Source organism: Furipterus horrens, unplaced genomic scaffold (assembly GCF_987537825.1).
Source record: "Furipterus horrens unplaced genomic scaffold, mFurHor1.1.pri manual_scaffold_5, whole genome shotgun sequence".
In the NCBI taxonomy this organism is placed as follows: Eukaryota; Metazoa; Chordata; class Mammalia; order Chiroptera; family Furipteridae; genus Furipterus; species Furipterus horrens.
The window spans coordinates 159847861-159870222 of NW_028327175.1; the positions used below are offsets into that span (position 1 = coordinate 159847861).

The following is a 22362-nucleotide window of genomic DNA, read 5'->3' on the forward strand; positions in this document are numbered from 1 at the left end:
TTGGGGGACTGGGTGAAAAAGGTGAAGGGATTAAGAGCTACAAATTGGTAGTTACAAGATAGTCATGGGGATGTAAATGACAGCATAGAGAATATAGTCGACAATATTGTAATAACTATGTATGGTGCCAGGGGGTACTAGACATAATGGGGGTATCACTTGGTAAGTTATATAAACGTCTAACCACCAAGTTGTACACCTGAAGCTAGTATAATATTGAATATCAACTGTAACTGAAAAATAAAAAGTTAAAAACACTAATGTTTATCAACACTTGCTATGTGCCAGAGACTCCCATATTAATCTTCGCACAATCCTGAGAGGTAAATGCTGTGAATATTTCCATTTTGAAGATGAGGACACTGAGCAGCTCAGTAGTTTGCCAGAGTCCAGGACCTCAACCCAAACTGTGGGACTGCAGACCTTGTTCTCTCCCACCAGTGACCAGGCCCATAGGGAAACACTTATGAAAGCCTGGGGTGGGGGTGGGGTTGAAAAGATCAGGAAGGAGGCAGAAGTTGATTGTTCGCTCCTTTGCCAGGTGGTTCCCTTTGTCAGGAGTGCCTTTCCCTAGTTGCCTCGCAAGCAAATTCCTACCTACCCTTCCGGTGACAGCTCAAAAGCTGCCTCATTCAAGAAGCCAACCTTCCCTCAAACTGCAGTTAGTTGCACCTGCTCTACGGTTCAAACCTTATCTTTCTCACTGGAGCTGGAGCTCCTTGAGGACAGGGCCAGGTCCTACTCAAGGGGCATCCAAGGAGCTGGCTCAGTAAACTTCAACCGGGGGGCTGAACCTGTGCCCACATTTCCTCCCAGGCCAGGGGCATCCCATCCCCTGGATTTTTCCTCTGTGGGTTCCACTTCCCTTTCCTCCTCTTCTTCTCCCTCCTCTTTCCTCTCCTTCCTCCGGACTTGTCTCTCTTCTCTCGCTACTCTTTTCTTCCTCCTTCTTCTCTCCCTCTGGAACCTCTCCTCCCCACACCCACCCCCAATTTCTCCCTCCTCCCCCTCCCCGCACTTCCTCTTCCCCCGCAGTTCCCCAGGAGGCCTGCAGAGAGCGCTGCTACGCCTCATCGCTGCTCGCGTTCTTCCTATGAGGTCAGGTGGGAGGAATCGGCCTGGAAGCCGCCGAGACTGGACGCGGCCGAGGCCCCGGAGCTGCGCCTGCAGGTGGGTGTCGGGGCCCGGGGCGAGGACTGGGGGCTCATCTTTTCTCTACTGCGGGCCTGGTTTCAGAGCTGGGCTCGGCGGCCCGGGCAGTGATCCTCCTTCCGCGGGAGCACCCCGCCTCTCCCATCCGTAGGGTCAGGTGCACCGAGGGCCGGCGGCGCCCACAGCCCACGCAGGGGGTCGGGATGACAACGCACAGAGGGACTGCGGAGGGCTCGCTTGGCCTTCTGCAGGGGCCAGCAGGCTTCAGAAAGGGGATCTGCCTGTCTCAGGCTCCAGGCCACGGGCAAAAGATGGGGACTCTGAACCCTTTTCTGTCGTGTGTGTCACAGGGGCTTTTGAGAATTTAAATGAAAACTGTGGCTCATCTCCTGAGAAAAAAATGGCCTTTACATGGATTTGGGGAGAGTCATGGAAGGGCCGTGCTTCCGCCCCAGGTCATGGACGCCTTGAGGAGTGGGGCTCTCCCAGAGCCGCAGAAGCATCCCCCATCACATAATTTAGGAAGGCTGGCCCTGCCCTCCTGTTACAAAAGGAGGCACTGGTGTCACCTGAGGTGTGGGACAGCTGAGGGGCGTGCCCTCTGCACGTCTGTTCCTCTGCCCAGCCCCAGGTCTGTGAGACCATCAGTGCCCTCTGCTGCCAGGCAGTAGATCCAAAGTGCCTCTGAAATGAGCCTGGGTCTCCTAGCGGGGAGGAAAGCACAGGTCCTTGGCATTGACTCCCTAGGGAACAACACAGGGGCCTGTATTTTAACAGAAGAAAATTGAGAACCTGAGGTTCCTGGGGCCCTGGACTCATTATTTCGCACCCAGAGAAGGTCTTTACATTCCTTCTCTGCTGCCCATAGATGGGTGGTCCTGGGAAGCTAGTTACACCACTAGCTGACCTGCCTCAGGGGAATGTTGGGAGGTACAAGACACGCCTGCATGGACTTTCTGCTGCGCCTGGGCCACAGCAAGGGTCTCATCCCCATTGTTGCTGGTGCTGGCTTAGAGTAAAACCTCCTTCTCCAAGGATTCTTTTGAGAGTTTTCCCAGTAGACTTGGTGTCTGAAAGGTTTTTGTTTAGCAAACAACTTGCATTTTTTCTCTCTCCTTTTTATTAACCAGACACAGTGCCTGCTTAGTCTGGATCACCAATGTAAGCACCCAGAATTGCAGTTCTCCCATTGAAAGCAAGCATCTCTTTATCTCTGGCAAATTGGTTTTTTTTCCCCAGACTTTTTGAGGTCAGAGGAGAGGTGGGGCCTTTCAGGGACCCAGAGCTCCTGGGAGGATGGTGCGGATCTTGGCCAATGGGGAAATCGTGCAGGACGACGACCCCCGCGTGAGGACCAATACCCCGCCACGCAGCAGCACCCCTCGACAGGTAAGTACCCTGCCCCCGTGGAAGGGGACCCAGTTACTCCTTAGCTCCCAGAAGTTCTCTTGCTGGTCATTAACCTCTAGCCTGAAGTTTTCTTTGCAGAGAGCTGGGCAGGGAAGGGGTGGGGTGTCAAAATTTGGGGAAAACTTATGGTAGATTCGCCCAGCCTCCTGCCTCCCCAGGTCTTCCTCCTTCAGGCAGCCTTCCAAGACTTCAAATCCAAGAGCTCTCTCTCCTTTAACCTGGTTAGCAAACTCCACTGAAGCCAGTGTTATTCTAAGACTCTGCTGGATGAGAGAGAAGCTGTAGAGTGATTGGAGAGGAGCTGATGGCCACACAATGTTGACTTCAAAGGAAGGCATGAGGGGTGTTAAAAATGCCTGCCTGAATGCCATGCCCAGTAGTCTAACCTGCCTTGACCCCTGGTCACCTTCTTCCTGGCACCACATGGGGAATGCAGACTGACAATTTCTGTGCTCTGAGAGCTTGTGACTCAGTAGCTGGGATTCCTGTGGGTGGCATGTGGGGATTGCTGAGAAAGGGGGTGTGTCCCCAGGTGACTGTAGGGCAGGGCAGTGCCAAGCTCCCAGGGTTTCCTTCTGCCAGGTACCTAATCTCCAGGGAAGCATTCTCTGGATTCATTCATTTTTCTCTGTCTTCACTTTCCAGAGCCTTCTCAGTAGGGGCCATGGTACCCCCCTGGGGGGCCCTGGCCTCCAGCAGCAGCAGGGTGGGGCCAGGCTAGGTGCTGCTCAGTCCCCCTTCAATGATCTCAACCGGCAGCTGGTGAACATGGGCTTCCCGCAGTGGCATCTTGGCAACCATGCCGTGGAGCCAGTGACCTCCATCCTCCTCCTCTTCCTGCTCATGATGCTCGGTGTGCGTGGACTTCTGCTGGTGGGCCTTGTCTACCTGGTGTCCCACCTGAGTCAGCGGTGACCTCTGCTGAGGCGCAGGTGTAGGGGAGAGGGAGTTGCCAGGCCTTGGTGTGAGAGCAGGCATATTGGGAGGGGATCTAGTGGTGCCTTGAAGGTGTGCTCAGAGAACGTTGTTTCCACACTGTGTTAAGCATGGTGCAGAGGGAACTTCTAGTCCATCGTTCCAACATATCAGGTGGATCCCTTGAGATGCTTTAAGGTGGTATTGAGCCTGCATTAAGCACAAACTCAGAGTAAGAAAGGGATCCTCTTCCCATTCTCCTCCAATTCTTTTTTGCCCAGAAGACAGTCTCAGCTTGGTGCCAATAGGTTCTCCTGCCTCTGGAACATGCGCTGACTTCCTGTGTTACTAGAGAAGAGGCCTTGGGTTTAGGGCAGGTGGGGGAAGTTTCCAGACTTTTATAGCCCTGTTTTAACGGTATATTTTTATTGGCTACTGCTTATTTATTACAGGTGGTACTGGCATTCTATTAATTGTGGTGATGTTTTCAATAAATACATTTAAGTAAAAATGAGTCCATGTAGATACATTAATAAATAATGGTAATGCCGTACGTGGATCTGGAAGACACAGTGAAGGTGGTTGGGAGTGGTTGGGATTGAGGGACAGGGTAGAAGTGGGTGTTTGACGTTGGTGAGTAGTTCATAACTTTTTCCCATAGGCTCCAGGCTCTGGGAGGTGGTCCAGGTAAAGCCTGATTGGGCCTCTCGTTTGATGGGCTGTGGGGTCAGGACAGCCAGAGTGCGGGGCTCCTTTGCCCAGGTGCTCTGACCAGAGGCTTCCTTGCTCCCCGAGGCACTCATAGCTTCTGACTGTGGCACACTCTCCATAAAAAGCGGGGGTCTTGGTGCTGACTCCTCAGTGCATGTGGGGTGAGAGCACCTGCTTTTTATGAGAAGAGGCTCTGAGTTTTGGCTGGTGAGCCCTGGGTCTGAATAGAGGCCTTGTTGGGGGCATGGGGATGGCTTTGGGTGGTTGAAGGTTAAGGGTCAGAGAGAAGCTGGGTGAACTTGAGGATGTCCCTAGCTCAGGGACTAGCTCTCTCACCATCTTCTTAGACTCCTTTGGGGTTTGTCAGTTTGGGGAGAAAGGCAGGATCTGGGGGTGATTCTCCAAGGCCAGTGCTGGAAGAGCAGTCATCGGGTGTGAGGGGCAGGATGTGGGAGAGAGATTGAGATGGATTTCGTTTCTCCTTTGAAAACCTGCTGTGCTGCCCAGAGCAGAACCCTCTTCTCCAGGCCCCTGTGTCCACTGCTGCCCTGAGGGGCTGGTGGCCTTCATCACAGTCATTCCTGGGGAGCTTTGTGGTGCTGGGACCGGACTCCTTGTTCAGTATTTTCTGTGTCTTTATTTCCCGGAGGCTGTTGGAACATGTTCCCTTTATGATGGCCTTATAGAGGGGAGGGCGCCGGGCCCTTGGCTGGCGAACCACAGATAGGATCTGACTCCCTGTGGCTCCTCCAGGGCCCGGACAAGGGGGCTGGTGCCCGGCCCTGCCAGTGTTCAGCTGCTCTCTGTTCCCCTCCTGCCCTGGCACATCTGCCCTCCTCACCCGGCGGCTACCCACATCTCCCTCCCCTGAAACTTCCCCCTCATCTTGTGTCTCTTGTTATGTTTTCCTCTTCTTTTCCCCTTTGCAAAGCTATGGGACTCTTGAATGAAATAAATCTTAATTGGGCCCCCAAGATATAAGTACCTTGGAGGGATATGAATCTCAGTCCATAAGTTCAGGGCTGACGACTGTGTCTTTTTCTAGAATTCTGTTTCCATTCCCAAAGCCCAAGCCCTGGGAGAGGAGGGGGCCTGAGCCTCACTTTCAGGGAACAGGAGGGGCCCTGAGCCTCACTTCTAGGGAACAGGAGGGGCCCTGGGTGGCCCAAGGGACTTGTCAGCCAGCCTGAAGGAAAGGGCTGGGGTCTTCAAGTGAGTTGTGCGAGGAAAAAGTGCTGTGTCTTGTCCCTCTTGTTGATTGAGTTCCAGCACACAGGACAGGATCCCAGCAGAGCTGCTCTGGTTGGATTGGCCTGGGGGCCCAAGGGCCACCTCTTGACCCACCTTCCCTGTACCCCCAAGTCTCTAGCAGAGTGGGCTAACCTCTGCTCTGCCCCACTCTTCGAAGTCCAGGGTCTGAGAGTGTGCTGGGTCTGCCTGCCCTGTAGGCAGAGGCAGCGTGGTGGAGGGAAGGCGCCCCCTGAGGTTGTGCAGCCTGTGTGAGCTGTGAGCATTGCTGCCTTCTGTTCTAATGCCCTTTGGGGAGGCTTTCGCCTGCATGCACAGAAATTCGGGTGCACCTGTGTTCTGAGCAGGTAGAGTGGCCGAATGCAGACCTTGATGGGCCTCTGAGTGAGGCTGGGAGCCACCTTGGTCTAATGGGTGTCTTATTCGCTGAAGAAAGTGAGCTTTCCTACTCTGCCCACCCTCTGCCCATCCCATCCACTGTGTGACAGGACCCCCCAGACCGGGCTACCTTGAGGGCAGATTTCTGGGGAGGTTTCTGCTAATCTCCAGGGCTAATCCTTGATGCCCTGTGTCTTGGTGTCAGGTTGGATTTGCAGCCTGGCTGCCTCTGGGGAGGAGCTGCTACCTACCCTCCCCCCATCGAGCCACAGCTGGATCCACCAGGCCCCTGCTACTCCTCTGGGGCTAGAAGGGGGAGCCCTTGCCCTCTGAGGAGTTATCCTGACTCCCCAGCTGGAGCTACCCCGTGAGTAGAGCTGCTGGTTTGACTGTCCCAGATGCAGCTCCCGGATGGCCAGTGTCCCAGGTCCTTTCTTCCATAAGTTCCAGGCCCCGGCTCGGTGAGCTCTGCCTCTCCCCACCCTCCAGCGAACCTGCAGGGGGACCTCACTACTTCCATGTTCCCAGAAGAGACACAAAGCCTGAGGTCAGGTAAACAGCATCTCCAGTTCTGCCAGTTCCCTCAGGAGGCCTCTCTTGGCTCCTGGCTCTCTGGGGCTGGGACCAGAACCCCGCCTTCTGGAAGAGGCAGGGTTTGCACTTTCTCACAGAGGACTCGTACTCTGTGAGTCAAGGAAGAAGCCATGGTGTGGAGGGCAGAGCCTCACCCCTCAGATGCCTGGCCTGGCGTTAACTGCACCCTGGCCAGCTGGGCCCCAGAGGCAGCCTGTCTGCAGGCCCTCCTCTGCATTGTGGGTCCATGACCTTGGCTGCTGAGGCCTGTTCCTCATCTCTAAGGGGGTATAATGATCTGCACCCGTCCTGCTTCTTGGGGCCTCAGGGGTCACGCCTGATGTGGTGGGTGAGAGATGGAGGGAGGCATGGAAAAGAGAGACGCGCCAGCTCCTGCTCCTCCTCCACAGATGCTGTGCCTTGAACAGCAAGCTGCTGCGCAGTGGGCTTTAGCCCAGCGTGGCCACCTTGTCCCAGGCACCCAGGACCCCGGCTGCGCTGCGGAGACCAGTGCTGCCCCACCTCAGTGTGAGGGAAGCAGTGTGGCTGCTTCTCTGTGCGCCTGGAAGCTGAGCGGCTAGTTGTAGGACTCCGGTGGCAGGACCGGGTGAATTTACTGCGAGTGTGTTGTGTGCTTCACACTGCGCTCAGTGAGCACTTGATGTCATTTAATTGTCACCAGAACTGTATGACTTATTTTATTTATTTCACTGCTGAGCACACTGTAGAGCATTTATAACTTGCTTCAGGACCCCGAGGGTGGTGGGGCTGGAGCCAGCATTCAACCTGAGGCCAAAGCCCACATTCCTAACCACTTCTCTATTTTGCCTTTGGCCGTTTGTTAGAATCACCTACCAACTTGTCACAGAGGCAGATCCCTGGCCTCAGGTACATTCCCAGGAGTGCTGAGGGATGTGGCCTGGGGCCTGTCTCTTACAAAGCCCTCCAGGTGATTTTGATGGAGGGGGTGGGGGTGAGGGGCAGTTTAGAGACTGTGTGGAGAATGCCAGTGACCAACAGACAAGAGGGGAGCCCCCCAAGTTCACTCAGAGAAGAGGGAGATGGGGACGGAACAGGCCTCACTACCTGCTGGGACCCACTGTGACCTCCAGATCCTCTCTGGGAGGGCAGCGGGCACAGGGTGCAGGGAGGGTGTGAGGATGCTGGCAGCAGCTTTCTGGCTAGGTGGTCTCTAGCTTCCCAGCTCAGGGTCACTGTCACTGAAGGGATGGCAGCCCTCTTCCTGAATGCATGATATTCTCATTGCAAACCAACACGGGAAGAAATCCAGTGACCTCTAACAGGGTCCCTGAAGGGCTGTGTGGGGGTGGTGTGATCAGGCTGGGGTGCGACAGAGGGCTTTGCTGCCACAGCTGGATGGAGAGACAAGCCAGCAGCCTGTCCAGCAGGGCGTGACAGCGGGTGAAGCAAAGCTCCGTCCTTCTTGTGCTGCCGCCCAGGGCCCCTAAGAGCAGCTAGACAGGGTTCCAGGAGATTGAGTGCTTCCATGGAATTGAGGAGGGGTGTATGTGTGTGTATTTGACCTTCTGGTTTGGGGTGAGGGGGTGTTGAAACCATTTGTCTTTAGTGACCCAGAGTTTGGGAGGAAAAAGAGGAAGCTGTCCTAAATGAAGTCGGAGCCTTGAGGTCAAGGCCCTCATGTGCTGGGGGAGTCTGAGCATTGGTGGAGGCAGGAGGGCTGGTTTGCATTCACTGGACCACCAGCTTTAGTTCTTCTGGTATGTGTGTGTGGGGGCAGGGGGAGGGGCAGTTGTGGGCGCCAAATCCCAAATCCACCTCCAGTTAACCAGTGACCTTGGGCACAGTCCACACTTTCCAGTGTCCTCATTTGCGCCTCACAAGGACAGGAGAATCCATATATTAACACATGGGAATCACTTAGCAGTTTCTGGCACAAGGTTAGCACTTGATAATACCATATTCACAAAACAATGGCATTAGGGTTTACATATGTATATATTTTAGAGCAACTCACGTTTTGCTTAAATCTATTTTAGAAAAGAAGCCTCATGTCACTATTGTAAATGGAAAGCCAACGTTACTTGCCATCCATAGTAGATATTAGTATAAGTAAATTCAGTGTAGAGGAAGTAATATGATTTCATTCTAGCTAGCCATCGATGTTGGCCAAGGCCCTAAGCCTGATGCCTGCTTTTTTGTTTACCAGGATTTAGAGAGATGTTGATGACCCACTAACATCTCATGGAGACATTCTCCTTGATGGGTTCAGAAGACTAAAGAGAACTGAAAAGGGAATGACTTTTTCACCATATGACTCAGTGCTGGGTTTGAGAATTGTTTACAATTGCTTTGCACACCATCCCAAGCCTTTCACATCCCACCAGGTAAAAGCATATCACAACTGTGGGAAACATTGTATGATCTTGGGCAAGCTGTTTTTAAAATTCAGACCTTGAAAGGTAAAACATTTGCATAGTTCAAAAATCAAGCAGTGTGCAAATGTACACAGAGAAAAGTCTCTCTTCCTCCCACCCACCCATCCCCTCTCCACCCTGTAACTACCATCCTTCGTGTCTTTTAAATCTTTCCAGGGTTTATTTATTTAAATGTGAGCCAACACAAATGTACCAATTTTATCCTTTTTTTATACAAATGATGGAAAATTAGATAATATTATGCCCTTGTTATTTTACTGAATACAATATCCTGGATACATTTTGTATTAATACAGAGAATGTCTTCATTCTGTACTGTTTTGGTATTGGGGTGAGTTGTTGACTGTCTTTTGTCTCAATGGAGTCATCTGACCACAGTGGGTGGACCCCCAAGGACCATGTAGCTCTGACCTGGAAATACTCTGTTCCTCTGAAATGTGGGGGTGACAGACATGTGCTCCATTCTCCAGGTCTGAGGGAGAAGCCCTTGGATGACTCACACATAGTCTTGGGTCCTACATCAGTCCCACAAACATTTAGGGAGTGTCTCTGTGTGCCAGCAGAGGTTGAGGCAGAAATAGCTTTGAGACGTCCAGCCAAGATGGAGGCCTAGACATACACACTGTGTCTCCCTTCACAACTAAGCAGGAATACAACTACCTCAAAACTAGAGACCACCAGAAGTTCCAGAAAATCAAGCTGCATGGAAGTCCAACAAACAAAGATATAAAGAAGAAATACTCATCTAGACAGGTAGAAGGGGCGGAGCCAGGGCAGAAAGGACACGGTGCGGTGGAGGCAACAGTGGTGGCAGTGGCAGCCCGGCAGAAAGTGCAATCAAACATTTAACAAAGTGGAGAGGGACACCTGGGGAGCACTCCCAGCACCAGACCAGCGTGCACAGCTCATGGTTCCAATGCCAGGGATAATAAAGCCTCGTTGCTTCTGACTATGAAAACCAGTGGGGGTTGAGGCAGAGGCAGAAACTGATGGTCTGTCAGCAGAGTCCACTTGTTTAAAGGGCCCCCACGGTCCTAGAACGTCTGCAGACCTACCCACTCTGGTAACAATGGCCAGAGCAATAGCTAGAGAGGCACCAGGCCTGTATGGAAGTGGGAGAAGTGCTTGGAAAAGGGGTGAGTGCTGAGCAAGTGACACTGTGCCCTCTCGGACCCCTCCCCCCCACAGTACCACAACATGGTGAAATGTGTCACCCTGTACTGACGAATACCTAAGGCTCCACCCCTAACAATGTAACAGGTGTGACAGCTCTACCTAAGACAGAGGCAAACAAACACAGGAGCCTGTCAAGATGAGGAGACAGAGAAGTATGGCCCCAAAGAGGGAACAGATCAAGGTTCCAGTGGGAGAACTAAGCGATGAGGAGATAGCCAACCTAACAGATATAGAGTTCAAAACACTGCTGATAAAGATGCTTATAGACTTGACAGATATCCTTAAGTATGGCAAACACATAAGGGAAGAAGTGAAGGCTATGCTAAATGAAACGAAGGAAAATCTACATAAAGCCAATGGTGAAGAGAAGGAAACCGGGGTTCAAATAAATGATTTGAAATATAAGGAAGAAAAAATGGTCAACCAGTACAAAATGAGGAAACAAGAATTGAAAAAAAATGAGGAGAGGCTTAGGAACATCTGGGACAACTTTAAACATGCCAACATTCGAATCCTAGGGATGCCAGAAGGAGAAGAGGAAGAGATTGAAAGCTTATGTGAAAAAATACTTAAGGAAAACTTCTTAATTTGATGAAGGAAATAGACATACAAGTCCAGGAAGCCCAGAGAGTCCCAAACAAGCTAGATCCAAAGAGGACCACACCAAGACACATCAGAATTAAAATGCAAAAGGTTAAAGATACAGAGAAAATCTTAAAAGCAGCAAGAGAAAAGCAGAGAGTTAACTACAAAGGGTTGCCTATAGGACTACCAGCTGAGTTCTTAAAAGAAACTTTGCAGGCAAGAAGGAACTGGCAAGAAGTATTCAGTGTGATAAAAAGCAAGGACTTACAGCCAAGATTACTCTATCCAGCAAAGCTATCATTTAGAATGGAAGGGCAGATAAAGTACTTTCGAGACAAGGTAAAGCTAAAGGAGTTCATCATCACCAAGCCATTATATATGAAATGTTAAAGGGACTTATTTAAGAAAAAGATCAACAGTATGAACACTAAAATGACAACAAACTCACAACTATCAACAACTGAATCTAAAAAATAAAAACAAAAATGAACTAAGCAAACAACCAGAACAGGAACAGAATCATAGGACTGAGGATCATTTATAGGGCTATCAGCTGGGGGAGGAAGGGGGAGAAATGGGGAAATGGTGCAGGAATTAAGAAGCATAATTGGTTGGTACAAAATAGACAGGGAAAGTTAAGAATTATATAGGAAAGGGTGAAGCCAAAGAACTTATATGCATGACCCATGGACATGAACTAAGGGGGCTGTGATTGCTGGAGGGAAGGGGGGTACTGGGAAAAGGGGAGCAAAGGGAAAATATATTGGGACTACTGTAACAATATAATCAATAAAATATACTTAAAAAAAAAAAAGAAATAGCCTTGAAAGTCACCCACAATTTTCCTGGTTCCCTCTACAGCTGGGCACAGTGTAGTTCCTGTCCTCACCTGACTTTGTCTGGCTTGGCGAGGAGGTGTGGTGGCCTCACCTGAAACCTGTCCTCCTGAGTCATGCAGTACCCCAAAGCGAGCAGTCCTTCCATCTGGGAAACAAAAGGGGCAAGGCTGGATTTCCTCAAAGGCCCCTTTCAGCTCTAAAACTGGATGATAACCTGCCATAGGGTCTTATATATAATAGGTGCTCAATGCTCAATGGGCTTGGCTTGGCATTGCCAGTTACTGTCCCTCCATCCCCCTCCCACCATGTTTTTGATAAAGATGTGGATTAAGGAGATTGAGAGAAACCATGAAGACAGACAGAACCTCAGGCTTTCTTTAGCTCTGAATTGGCTAAGGAAATCCCTTTCCTTTTGTGTAGGAAGACGTTGGAGATCCCAGCGATCTCAATGTGTTACCCTGAAGGGTGTGAATATTGTGCCATGGCGCCACCTGTTGGCATGTCTGTGCAGGCGCATGCCCGTCCTCCACAAACCCGGTTTCTTAAATCATCCTTCCTCCTGCCTCAGGTGAGTGCTCGCCTCAACCAGCCCAAGTTTATGATGACCATATATTTTGGTGATAGAGGAACTCAGGTTTCTGGTGGAGAATGCATGCGACTCCAATGGAATTAATTTACTATGGTCTTGTCCTGGGCTAAGCTCTATGCTGAGAGCTTCTCATTTCATCTTCCCCCAAAGAAAAATAGATGTCTTTCCCTTTTCACAGACAGCCAACCTGAGACTTGGAGAGTTTAAAGGCAACTCACGTGGATTCACAGTTGGTAGGTGGCAGATGTGGGCTGGGAGCCCAAGGCTAGGGGGCTGCCGAGAAGAGGCTGTGACCAAGGCCGTAAGGGCCCGTTTTGAAGCAGATGCCCTTGTCCTGGAGCTTCCAGGGTAGAAGACAGAATGAGGAGACTTGCACTTGGTTATTTTCTAGTCCAGGTTACTGTCAGCATGTGAGGCGGCCCCGGCAGGAGGGACTCACCCATTTTCTAAGGCTGGAGTCTCTCTAGTTTGGGGTAGCACAGCCCTGGCCAGTGCAGTGCCTACCAGCACCTTCACACTCACCCACCTTCACTCGGCTCAGCTTCCCATGGATACGTGTGATGTTGTGACCTGGTATCATTCCAGACATGGTGCCTGTTGTCTTTTTCATAGGAGCAAGGAGGAGGAGAGTCAGACACATCTCCCGCTTCTACTTGTGTGCTTTTGGGCAGTTGCTTATCATGCCTCAGTTTCCTCATCTGTGAAAGGGGAATAAGGTGCCATTTAGGGCAGTTGTGAGTTCCACGTGGCAGATGTGTATCCAGTGCCTGGTGCGTAGCAGTGTGCCATGGATGGTGGTTTGTACCGGATCACTTCTTGCATACTCATTGGTGAAAATTGGCTGTCTCGAGCCAAGAATATTCAAAATGTCATCTGCTTTTGAAACATCAGGAGAAAACAAAAACAAAAACAAAAAATTTTCAGTATGGCTACCTAGCACTGTACTGCACTTAAGAAACTTACCTCTGAGATACCGACCTGTGCTAACATCCTCAGCAGTCTGGGGGAGGGTGCTTCTTTTGCAACTTTGAGCTCAGCTAATCCTGAGAAACTGCTTTTTCCTGATGAAGTGACTAAAATCCAGATGCTATCAGTAAGGGAAGGGACGAGACAACCACAGGTGCCTTGGACAAAGTGTTCCTTTCCCTGTGACAATGGTTCTCAACCCCAGCTATGTGACAGATTGACCTGGACAGGCAGCTTTCATACCTGCATGCAGGAGCCAGCTCAGAGGGGCCAGCCTTTCTGCTGGCAGCTGGCTCCTGGGGAGACAGTCTGTGGTGCCTGACCTCTCACATGTGATACTGAGTTTCTGAGGCAGGGACTGTACTTGGTTCTGTTTTGTCCTTCCCCCAAAGGGATTGTTGAGTGACTTAAAGAAGGAGGCACAAGCCACCAGCCCAACTAAAAGGAGAAGGGTGACCCCTAGGCCAGAGCTCATCCTTCCTGCCTTGTCTGGGTTGGATCCTGTTACTTCCAGTGGGGTTGGGGGAGAAATATTACCTGTGTCCTCAGCCTTAATCCTCAAGTTATAAGTGAGGACAGTCCTGTTCCCCACTCCCCTCCAGCCTGTGTGGTATAATAAGGGGAGCGAGGAAATAAGGAGAGGAGGGTGGGAGGGAGGGAAGAACGGAGGAATGAAAGAACCTGGGTCAACAGTGTAAGTGCAGCCCCCAGTCAGGGTGCCTATGGCTCACGGTGACATCTGCCTGCTTCCCTCCATCTCTCTTAAACAAAGCAGCAACCCTCCTACAGAAATCACCACATGAGAATTCTTCTCTTCCCTGGGCCCCGTAGTTGCCCCTGATCCAGGAGCTGAAGGGTCCCCTCTAAGGCTGTAGTTTCCATGTGTCATTTTTCCTCTTTGGGGGGTGGGGTCACTAGACCAGGCCCAGCCCTGGAGTGCAGAGGGTGCAGTGACACACTGTGACACATGTGGCCTTGCAGCTCAGGAAGCAGGTGCAGCATTGCTTCCTCTGCTTCATTCCCAGGGGAGTTTAGGTTCTTGCCCTTTGCTCTCAAGGCCTTGGGGAAGCAGGCCTTTTCTACCTGAGCTCTAACTCCCAGTGCCCTGGTTATGTGGGGTGAGGTTGGGGGTTCCAGTGCCCTCAGGAGCCCAGCAGGTAGCTGAGAGAACCATGTGAAGCTACTGGGTAGCAGGCAATAGAGAAGGCTGGGGCTTGCAGAGGACTGGGATGGGTGTACTCTCCTAAAGGCCTTTATGCAGCTGCAAAGCACCATGCAGGCTAAGACTAATGCCACTGTCAACAGGCCGGTCTCAAGGCTCATCATCTATCGGGCTCTGGAGCCTATATCCTGGCTCCTCCTCCCCCGTCGCTATGTGGCCTTAGGCAATCGAGCCCCGTCCCCAGGCCTCAGTTTCCTCTCTATAAATGGGGGTAATAACACCCCCTCTTAGGGTTGATGTACAGACAAAAGTAAAGTTACACATTTATTCCTTAAATACTGTGCAAAATATTTTTGATATAGCAGTTTTATTCATTTTCTATACTCTGTGACAAATTACCAAAAACTTAGCACTTAAAACAGCACACTTATTGTCTCACGGTATCTGGGCATGGCTTAGCCAGGTCCCTGGCAAGGCTACGAACAGGAGCCCCAGGTCTGAGTTCTTGTCTAAAGGCTTTATGCCAAGCTCCCTGGGCTACTTACTGTCAGAATTCACTTTCTTACAGCTATGAGACTCATGGCAGCTCTTTCTTCAAAGCCAGGAATGGAGAGAGACACTAGTGCAAGGCCACTAACAAGGATGAGTCTTACATAATGCAATATAATTGCAGGAGTGACATCTCGTCATCTTTACCACATTGTGTTTATTAGAAGGAAGTCACAGGTCCTGCCCACACTCAGAGGGAGGAGATGAGCATGGAGACCAGGAGGCTGAAATCACAGGGCCACCTGAAGTCCATCTACCATAGCACCCGATAGATTGTTGGCCATTATTACAACTAAGTGGCTGCCTGCCCTGGGCCAGGCAGTGTATGGAGGATTTCATCTATATGAATTGCTTTATGGGTAAACTGAAACTCAGAGAGGCCAGATAACTCACCTAAATTCACCTGCTAGTAAGTGGCACAGCAGGATTTAAATCCAGGTCACTCTGCTGCCCGAGACTCAGATCTTCCCTTGACAGGACACTCAAGGTCAAGGTCAAGTTGAAGCTATTCCGAAGGAGCCCTCTAACACCCCAAAAGTACTTTGTTTTTGATGTCATTTCTTTCCCTGGGTCCACATCCTTCAGCTCTTGTTCTACTAGGTCCTGTCCTTGGTTGCTGAGTCTCTCTGCCCCACCCTCTAGCTCTGTCCTCAGGCATCTTTTGAAATGGTCAGGCTTCTCACCCAGATTTACATCAGCCTCGCTTTATCCCTTCAGTGATTTTTGTGTTTCTTGTCAACTGCTTCCTACTCAACTAAACTAATTCTACAAACAGCTACTGAGACTCCCTCCTTTGAGGAAAGCACTGGGCTGACACTACACTCCCTCTACCGCCAAGGTTCTTATAGTCTATTGAGGAGGCAGCACATTTATTACTAACTCCAGTCCAGTGGTTCAGACCTTTGAGGAAAAGGACAGAAAAACTAACACAATAGTGTTCTTAAAGAAGAAAAAGGTCATGTTCTCTCAGGAAAATGAAAAAGAAGCCAGAAGTAGACAACATAGTGCCGGTTGGGTACCTTCACAAAATTTTCAGACATGCAAGCCCCTCCTTTATCCAGCAGCTCTGCCTCAAGGCTCAAGATGGCTGCTAAGCTCCAGTCATCATATCCTCATTCCAGTCAGCATTAAAGAGGAAGGGGTACCTTTCCTTCCCATTCATAATACAGAGTAATTCACTCTTTGTATCATTATTTGTTTGATGTCCATCCAACACTCTCCTTTGCCTCTCATCAGACTAGAAGCTCCATGGAGTCTGGTATCATATCTGTCTTGTTTCTCTAGCCCTGCTTTCCAGCACAGTGCCTGGCACCTAGTAAGTGTTCTGTGAATAGTTATTGGTGGGAGGAACATTTTATATACGTTCTTGACATTATGATGAGTCAGAGTAGGCCTGGCCCAAATCCAGCCTTCTGAATTAAGTCTGTGATGGTGAGTGTGGCTATGGGCCAGTCCCTGTGCTAAGGCTTTACATGCATTATCTCATTTAATCCTCACCAGAACCCTGAGAGTGAATACTGCTATTATCTCCAATTAGCAAATGAGAAAATGGCACAAGGCCATGGAACTACTAAGTGGGAAAGCTGTGATTTGAACTTGGTGTTCCCGACTCAAAGCCTCTTCAGTTACGTTCTTGCCTAAGAGGGTGCCCACAGCCCTGGCTCGATTGCCAGCAGACAGCTCAGCAGTCAGGTTCATTTACAGGTGCTCAGGAAGCCTTATGCTTTTGGCACCGTGTCCCAAAATGGCATTTCCCTGTAGAAAATTGAGGAACGCCCTGTGTTTAGAGGCAGTGGGCACCAACATCAGTTGGGAGAATGCTGGTTCCCAAGATTTCCTCCTCTAACAGATTTCTCAGAGCCTTTGTGGATGGACCCAGGAGCATTTTCAGACCACAGAGGAGGGCCAGGTGGGTCTGCAGGTGCTTGGGGTGTGTCTAGCAGTTGGTGCTGTGTGTGCTGGTGCTTAAGCTTCTACCTCCCTATCATCAGGCCCACCTGGTGAAGGGAAGGTGATGGGGAAACTCTGGTACCCTTCTGGGCCAGGCTGCCCTTGAACCACATGGGGCTTACAGACCTCCCAGCATGGGGAGCAGTAGAGAGAAACATTGGGGGGAGGGTCTGGTCTCTCCCTTCAAACTCAACAAAGAACTTTAGGTGGGAACTAAATTCTGACTTGAGTCAAGGAGTCACAGACTGCCCATGCTTCAAAGAGCCCTGAGCAGTAATTTAGCCTGAACCTTCACTTGAACAGATGGGACACGGAAGCCCAGAAGGGGAATTGACTTGCCAAGATCACAGGCTGATTAAGTCCTGTGGCTCATTTGACTGAAGAGTTCATCTGGCCCACAGGCCATTTGATGGGGGTTTGGAGGAGGGTACCAGTTCAACACTTGGCTTGAAGAGGTTCACAAGTCTCAGCATCTCAGTGGTGGAGGCTACTCTAGGACTGGCCAATCTGGTCACCACTGCCTTGCTTCCAGTAGTCACCAGCAGGTGGCAGTAGGCACCCAGTGGCTACTTCACTCCCAGAAAAGGTGAACCGAAAACCTGTGTCTGGGAGTAATTAGGGCAAGAGGCTGGCTGTGAGGCCCACTTCCAATCACCCTCCCTCTGGAAGCCCTGTGGTTGGGCCTCCTGGGGCAAGGAGGGACTGGAGGCTCCACATTGGGTTCCCCTAGTTCCAGACCCTTGGTGGGGTTGTTCAATGAACAGGCACTCTGTGGTGTGCTGCATTTACTCATCTTGAATAATGATGGAATAAAAGCAACAAGGATCAGTGGGTGCCTCAGTTCCTACTGGTGTGAGACTCAGCCTGGGCTCAGGTCTCTTCCCCTTGCTCAGTTCACTGCATGTGCTCATACTTAGCACACAGGGCACTTCATTCTCTGCCAGGCAAAGTCCGGAGAATTTAGGATCCCTCTGAGAGGCTGTTTGGTTCCTGGAGCCTTCCTCCTTCCTTCTAGTTCCCCCTCTCTCTTTTTCTCCATCTCCCCTACCCTCTCTCCCTCCCCGCTTTCCCTGCTCTCTGTCCCTCCCCAGTTCCCCCGAGGGACTCTGCAGGTCTAGCCCTCACCCTCAGCACCTCATCTGTAAAGGCAAACAGAGACCCGTATCAGCGGTTTTTAGGATGCGGTTTCCATGGCAACAGTGCATCTCCTTCCTCTGTGGTTCTCAGCCCCAGGCAGGTTGCCATGGAGACTTATCTTATTGAAGAGTGATTTGTGGGACTGTTTTTCTTCTTAGCTTCATCTCCATCCTTCTTTCCAGAAACTCTGCCATCCCCAGTGACCTTTCCTCTTCTGACTGAAGACCTGGAAGCCTCCCCAAAGGACTTCTCCTTGTAGGCCTCTGAGGCCTGGAAAGCATTTTGTCTATTGAAGTTCTCCTGGTAACCTTCTCTCACTCCCATGGGCAAGTGAGGCACCCCTGAAGACAGGCTGAGGGGACCCCACAGAGAACCGAAGCTGACTTGGGTCCCTTGTCTGCCCACGGTGCCCTTCGAGGCCCCTTGCCTCCTTTCATGTGGCCGATGGATGCCAACCCTAAGAATGCTCGTGGCTTTGGAGGCAGCAAGAGGGGTGTGGTTGGGGAAAAGAGAGGTATGAACACAGGTAAAAGAGGCAGATTAAAAGAGGGAAAAGGATTGGGAAAAGTGAGGCGCGGAGACTGGTGGATCTTCAGGGGACAGGAAGAGGGTGAGGGTGAGAGTCCTGTAACTCTGGAAAGCCAGCCCATGCCCCTTTAGCAGCAGAATGGGCCTCTTCTTTCTCTGCCTAGTAGAGACTGTGTTTGTTGACATGAACTCATATTAAGCACCTTGTGCCCCTCTTTCCCCTCAAGTTGAAAGTCATTACAATAATTAAGGCAGGAGATTAATTACAGGTGTTTTCCCCCATGCTCCCCAAATAGATCAGTTGGGGGTGGGGAACATGTACTACGGACAGAAGAAGGGAGTTTAGAGAGGAGACTGGGGGGGAGCAGAGAGGCACTTAGAGTCACAGATGGGGACATAGGGCATTACTGGAGGGGCTGGGAGAGACTGGCATTCTCGCACTGCTACCAGGAACCTCCCAGTTTACACAGCCTGGGGGCTCTTCACCACAGGCACAGGCCTGAGGACAAGTGGGAGTGTCAGCCCTCCGCTCCTGGTTTGTCCTCTGTGACTGTGTTAAAGGCCAGAGCACCCTCAACCCAGGTGAGCACAGGCAGGGGGCCTTTCTGAGGGCTGGTGTGAGGCTGGTGGCAGGCTCTGGTCCTCCAATCTAAAACCAGCTCACTGCATGACCCGTGGAATGGTGCTCCAGCTTGAATGGTCTATTCATCAGGTGCACTGCACTGCAGGTGTGATGGGCCAGTGTTAGCTCAGCTGAGAATTGTTAGTCTTTTGGGTAACTATTTTCATTTTGCCAAAAACTTTGACGTCTTAAAGATGCCTTTCTTCTCTCATTCCCTCTTCACCCCCTTTCTCATATATATATATTTTTTTGGCCAATCTATTTTCTATTTCTAAGAAATAGTCATATGCTGCAACGTGTTTCATATGTGATATAATAAATTTAGCCCGTTCCATCCTGAGTTGCTGTCTTGCTTACTTTTGAGCCTTCCAGAACTTTGACTTGTTCCAAAGTATTGTTTTTATGTTTTCGTATTTTGTCTGTAGTTTTCATATTTGTAATTAAAATTACAGAAAGGGTGATACTCCATAGGTGATTCCACATCATCTGCCCTGGTATCTTTTCCTTCTTTCTGTTGTTTTAGTTTAGGTTTTGGGTATCTGTGTGTGTTGCATGGACTGAGCAGGCAGCCAGTCCTTCCTGTTGAGAGGAGATAACTCAGCAGACATGAGGGATGAGGGAGAAGCTCATGCAGCACCTGTTGCTTTGTAGTCTGATGCCTACAAACATGTAACATGCATACGTTTTACTCACCCTGTCATCATGGATAGGGGCCTAGTGATTATTAGACTTTGGGGACACAGAGTAGACAAGAAAATGTGGTTTCTGCCCTCTGGGGAATGAATCTTTTAGGGGAGACAGACACCAATCAATAAACATGCAAAAATATAACTACAAGCTGTAAAAAAACTAAGCAGACAGAAAGCAGGGTTCTATGAAAGAGAAGAGCAAGGCCTTATTTCAGGCTGGGAGTCAGGAAGAGGTCACATTTACACTGTGATGAAGTTAGCCAGACAAAGTGAAGGGTGAAGGTCCTCAGCAGAGGTGGTGCCACCAGAAGCAGACGAAGCTTTAGTCCCAGGGCCTTTCAGTGCACTGGAGCCTTCCAAAGCCCCAGGTGGGGCTCTAGCCATGTTTTTGTAAAAACTGTGTGTACAAAATACTGCAATCTGTTAGGACCACCAACTTCCCTTCCCTCCACTTTGCTTGGTGCTCAGAGTGGGAGGCAGTACATCGCTAGGATCTGGATAAGGGGATGCTGAGTTGGGAAGAGCCTGCTTGGGTTTAAAAAGGTGGTTATGGTTCATCTGACTGACCTGGGGTGGAAATGGCTCCTAGGTGCACTTCTCCTGCACACTGGCCCCCCTCCCAACCCTCTGCCAGGCAAAGAGATACAGCGCCTCTGGGGAATATGTTACAGGCCAGAGTGGCCCCACAGCAGATGGAGAGTGGAAGGGAAATGAGGTTTGAACTGTGCAAAGGCAGAAGCTAGTCTGGAATCTAGCACCCATTTATGATAAAAACACTCAACAAAGTAGGAATAGAAGGAGCATACCTCAACATAATAAAGGCCATATATGAGAAGCTTATAGTCAACATCGCACTCAATGGGCAAAAACTAAAAGCTTTCCCCTTAGATCAGGAACAAAACAAGGATGTCCACTCTCTCCACTTCTATTCAACATAGCCACAGGATTCGGACAATAAAAAGAAATAAAAGGCATCCAAATTGGAAAAAAGGAAGTAAAACTGTCATTATTCTCAGATGACATCATAGTGTACATAGAAAACCCTATAATCTCCACCAAAAACTACTCGATCTAATAAGTGAATTCAGCAAAGTAGTGGGATACAAAGTCAATATTCAGAAATTGATGGCATTCTTGTACTCCAACAATGAAGTATCAGAAGGAGAAGCTAATAAAAAATCCCATTTACCCCTGGCTGCTGTAGCTCAGTGGATTGAGTGTCGGCCTGTGAGCCAAGTGTCTCTGGTTCGATTTCCAGTCAGGGCACATTACTAGGTTGCACATCAGGTCCCCAGTTGGGGGTGCCAGTGAGAGGCAACCACACAGTGATGTTTCTCTCCCTCTTTCTCCTTTCCCCTCTCTCTAAAAATAAAAACAAACAAACAAACAAATAAAGAAAGAAAGAATCCCATTTACTATAGCAACAAGAAGAATAAAACACCTAGGACTAAATTTAACCAAAGAGGTAGAAGACCTGCACTTGAAAAACTATAGAATGCTGAAGAAAGAAATAGTGGAAGATACAGATAAATGGAAGCACATACTGTGTTCATGGATTGGAAGAATTAACATCATTAAAGTGTGCATGCTACTCAGCGCAACCTATATATTCAACTCAATTCCTATTGAAATGCCAATGGCATATTTCACAGAACTAGAACAAATATTTAAAAATTTACATGGAACCCAAAAAGATGCCAAATAGCTTTAGCAATCTTAAGAAAAAGGAACAAAGTAGGAGGGATCACAGTACCTGATATTAAACTATATTATAAGGTTGCTGTAATTAAGACAGTCTGGTACTGGCATAAGAACAGATACATAGATGAATGGAACAGAATGGAGAGCCCAGAAATAAACCCAGGTCTATATGGTCAATTAATATTTGACAAAGGGGGCACAAGCATACAATGGAGTAAAAATCACATCTTCAATAAATGGTGCTGGGAGAACTGGACTGGTACATGCAAATAAATGAAACTAGACCACCAACTTACACCACACACCAGAAGAAACTCAAAATAGATAAAGGACTTAAGTATAAGTCATGATACCATAATAGTACTAGTGGAAAACGTAGGCAGAAAAATTTCATATATCCCATGTAGCAATATTTTTGCCTATATATCTCCTGGGGAAGGGAAAAAATGAAAAAATAAATAAACAATTGGAACTACATCAAATTAAAAAGTTTCTGCATGGCTGAAGGAATCATCATCAAAATGAAAAGGGAACCAATTGTATAGGAGAACATATTTGCCAATGATTCATCAGACAAGGGTTTAATCTCAAAAATACATAAAGAACTCATACAACTCAATACAGGGAGACAAACAACCCAATTAAAAAATTGGCAAAGGACCTAAATAAACACTTCTCCAAGGAGGACATTCAGAGGGTCCATAGGCATATGAAAAAAATGCTCAACATCACCAGCCATCACAGAGATGCAAATTAAAACCACAACGAGATATCACCTCACACCTCTCAGAATGGCCATCATCAACAAATCAACAAATAACAAGTGCTGGTGAGGATGTGGAGAAAAGGGAACCCTGGTGCACTGTTGGTGAGAATGCAGACTGGTGCAACCACTGGGGAAAACAGTAGAGAATTTCCTCAAAAAGTTAAAAATGGAACTGCCTTGTGACCCAGTCATTCCACTGCTGGGAATATACTCTAAAAATCCTGAAACACCAATTCAGAAGAACCTATGCATCCCTATGTTCATAGCAGTACTATTGACAATAACCAAGTGCTGGAAAC

The 22362-nt window shown here is 49.3% G+C and overlaps 1 protein-coding gene across 1 annotated transcript; it reads left to right on the plus strand.

Annotated features, from left to right (window-relative positions):
* Positions 1–1054: 1054 nt before the first annotated feature.
* Positions 1055–3982, plus strand: FAM241B (family with sequence similarity 241 member B). The gene is made up of 3 exons (XM_090279457.1): positions 1055–1170; positions 2392–2541; positions 3208–3982. Exons 2-3 carry the CDS (start codon positions 2449–2451, stop codon positions 3475–3477), a joined length of 363 nt encoding a protein of 120 aa, XP_090135583.1. The 5' UTR covers positions 1055–1170; positions 2392–2448; the 3' UTR covers positions 3478–3982.
* Positions 3983–22362: the final 18380 nt, after the last annotated feature.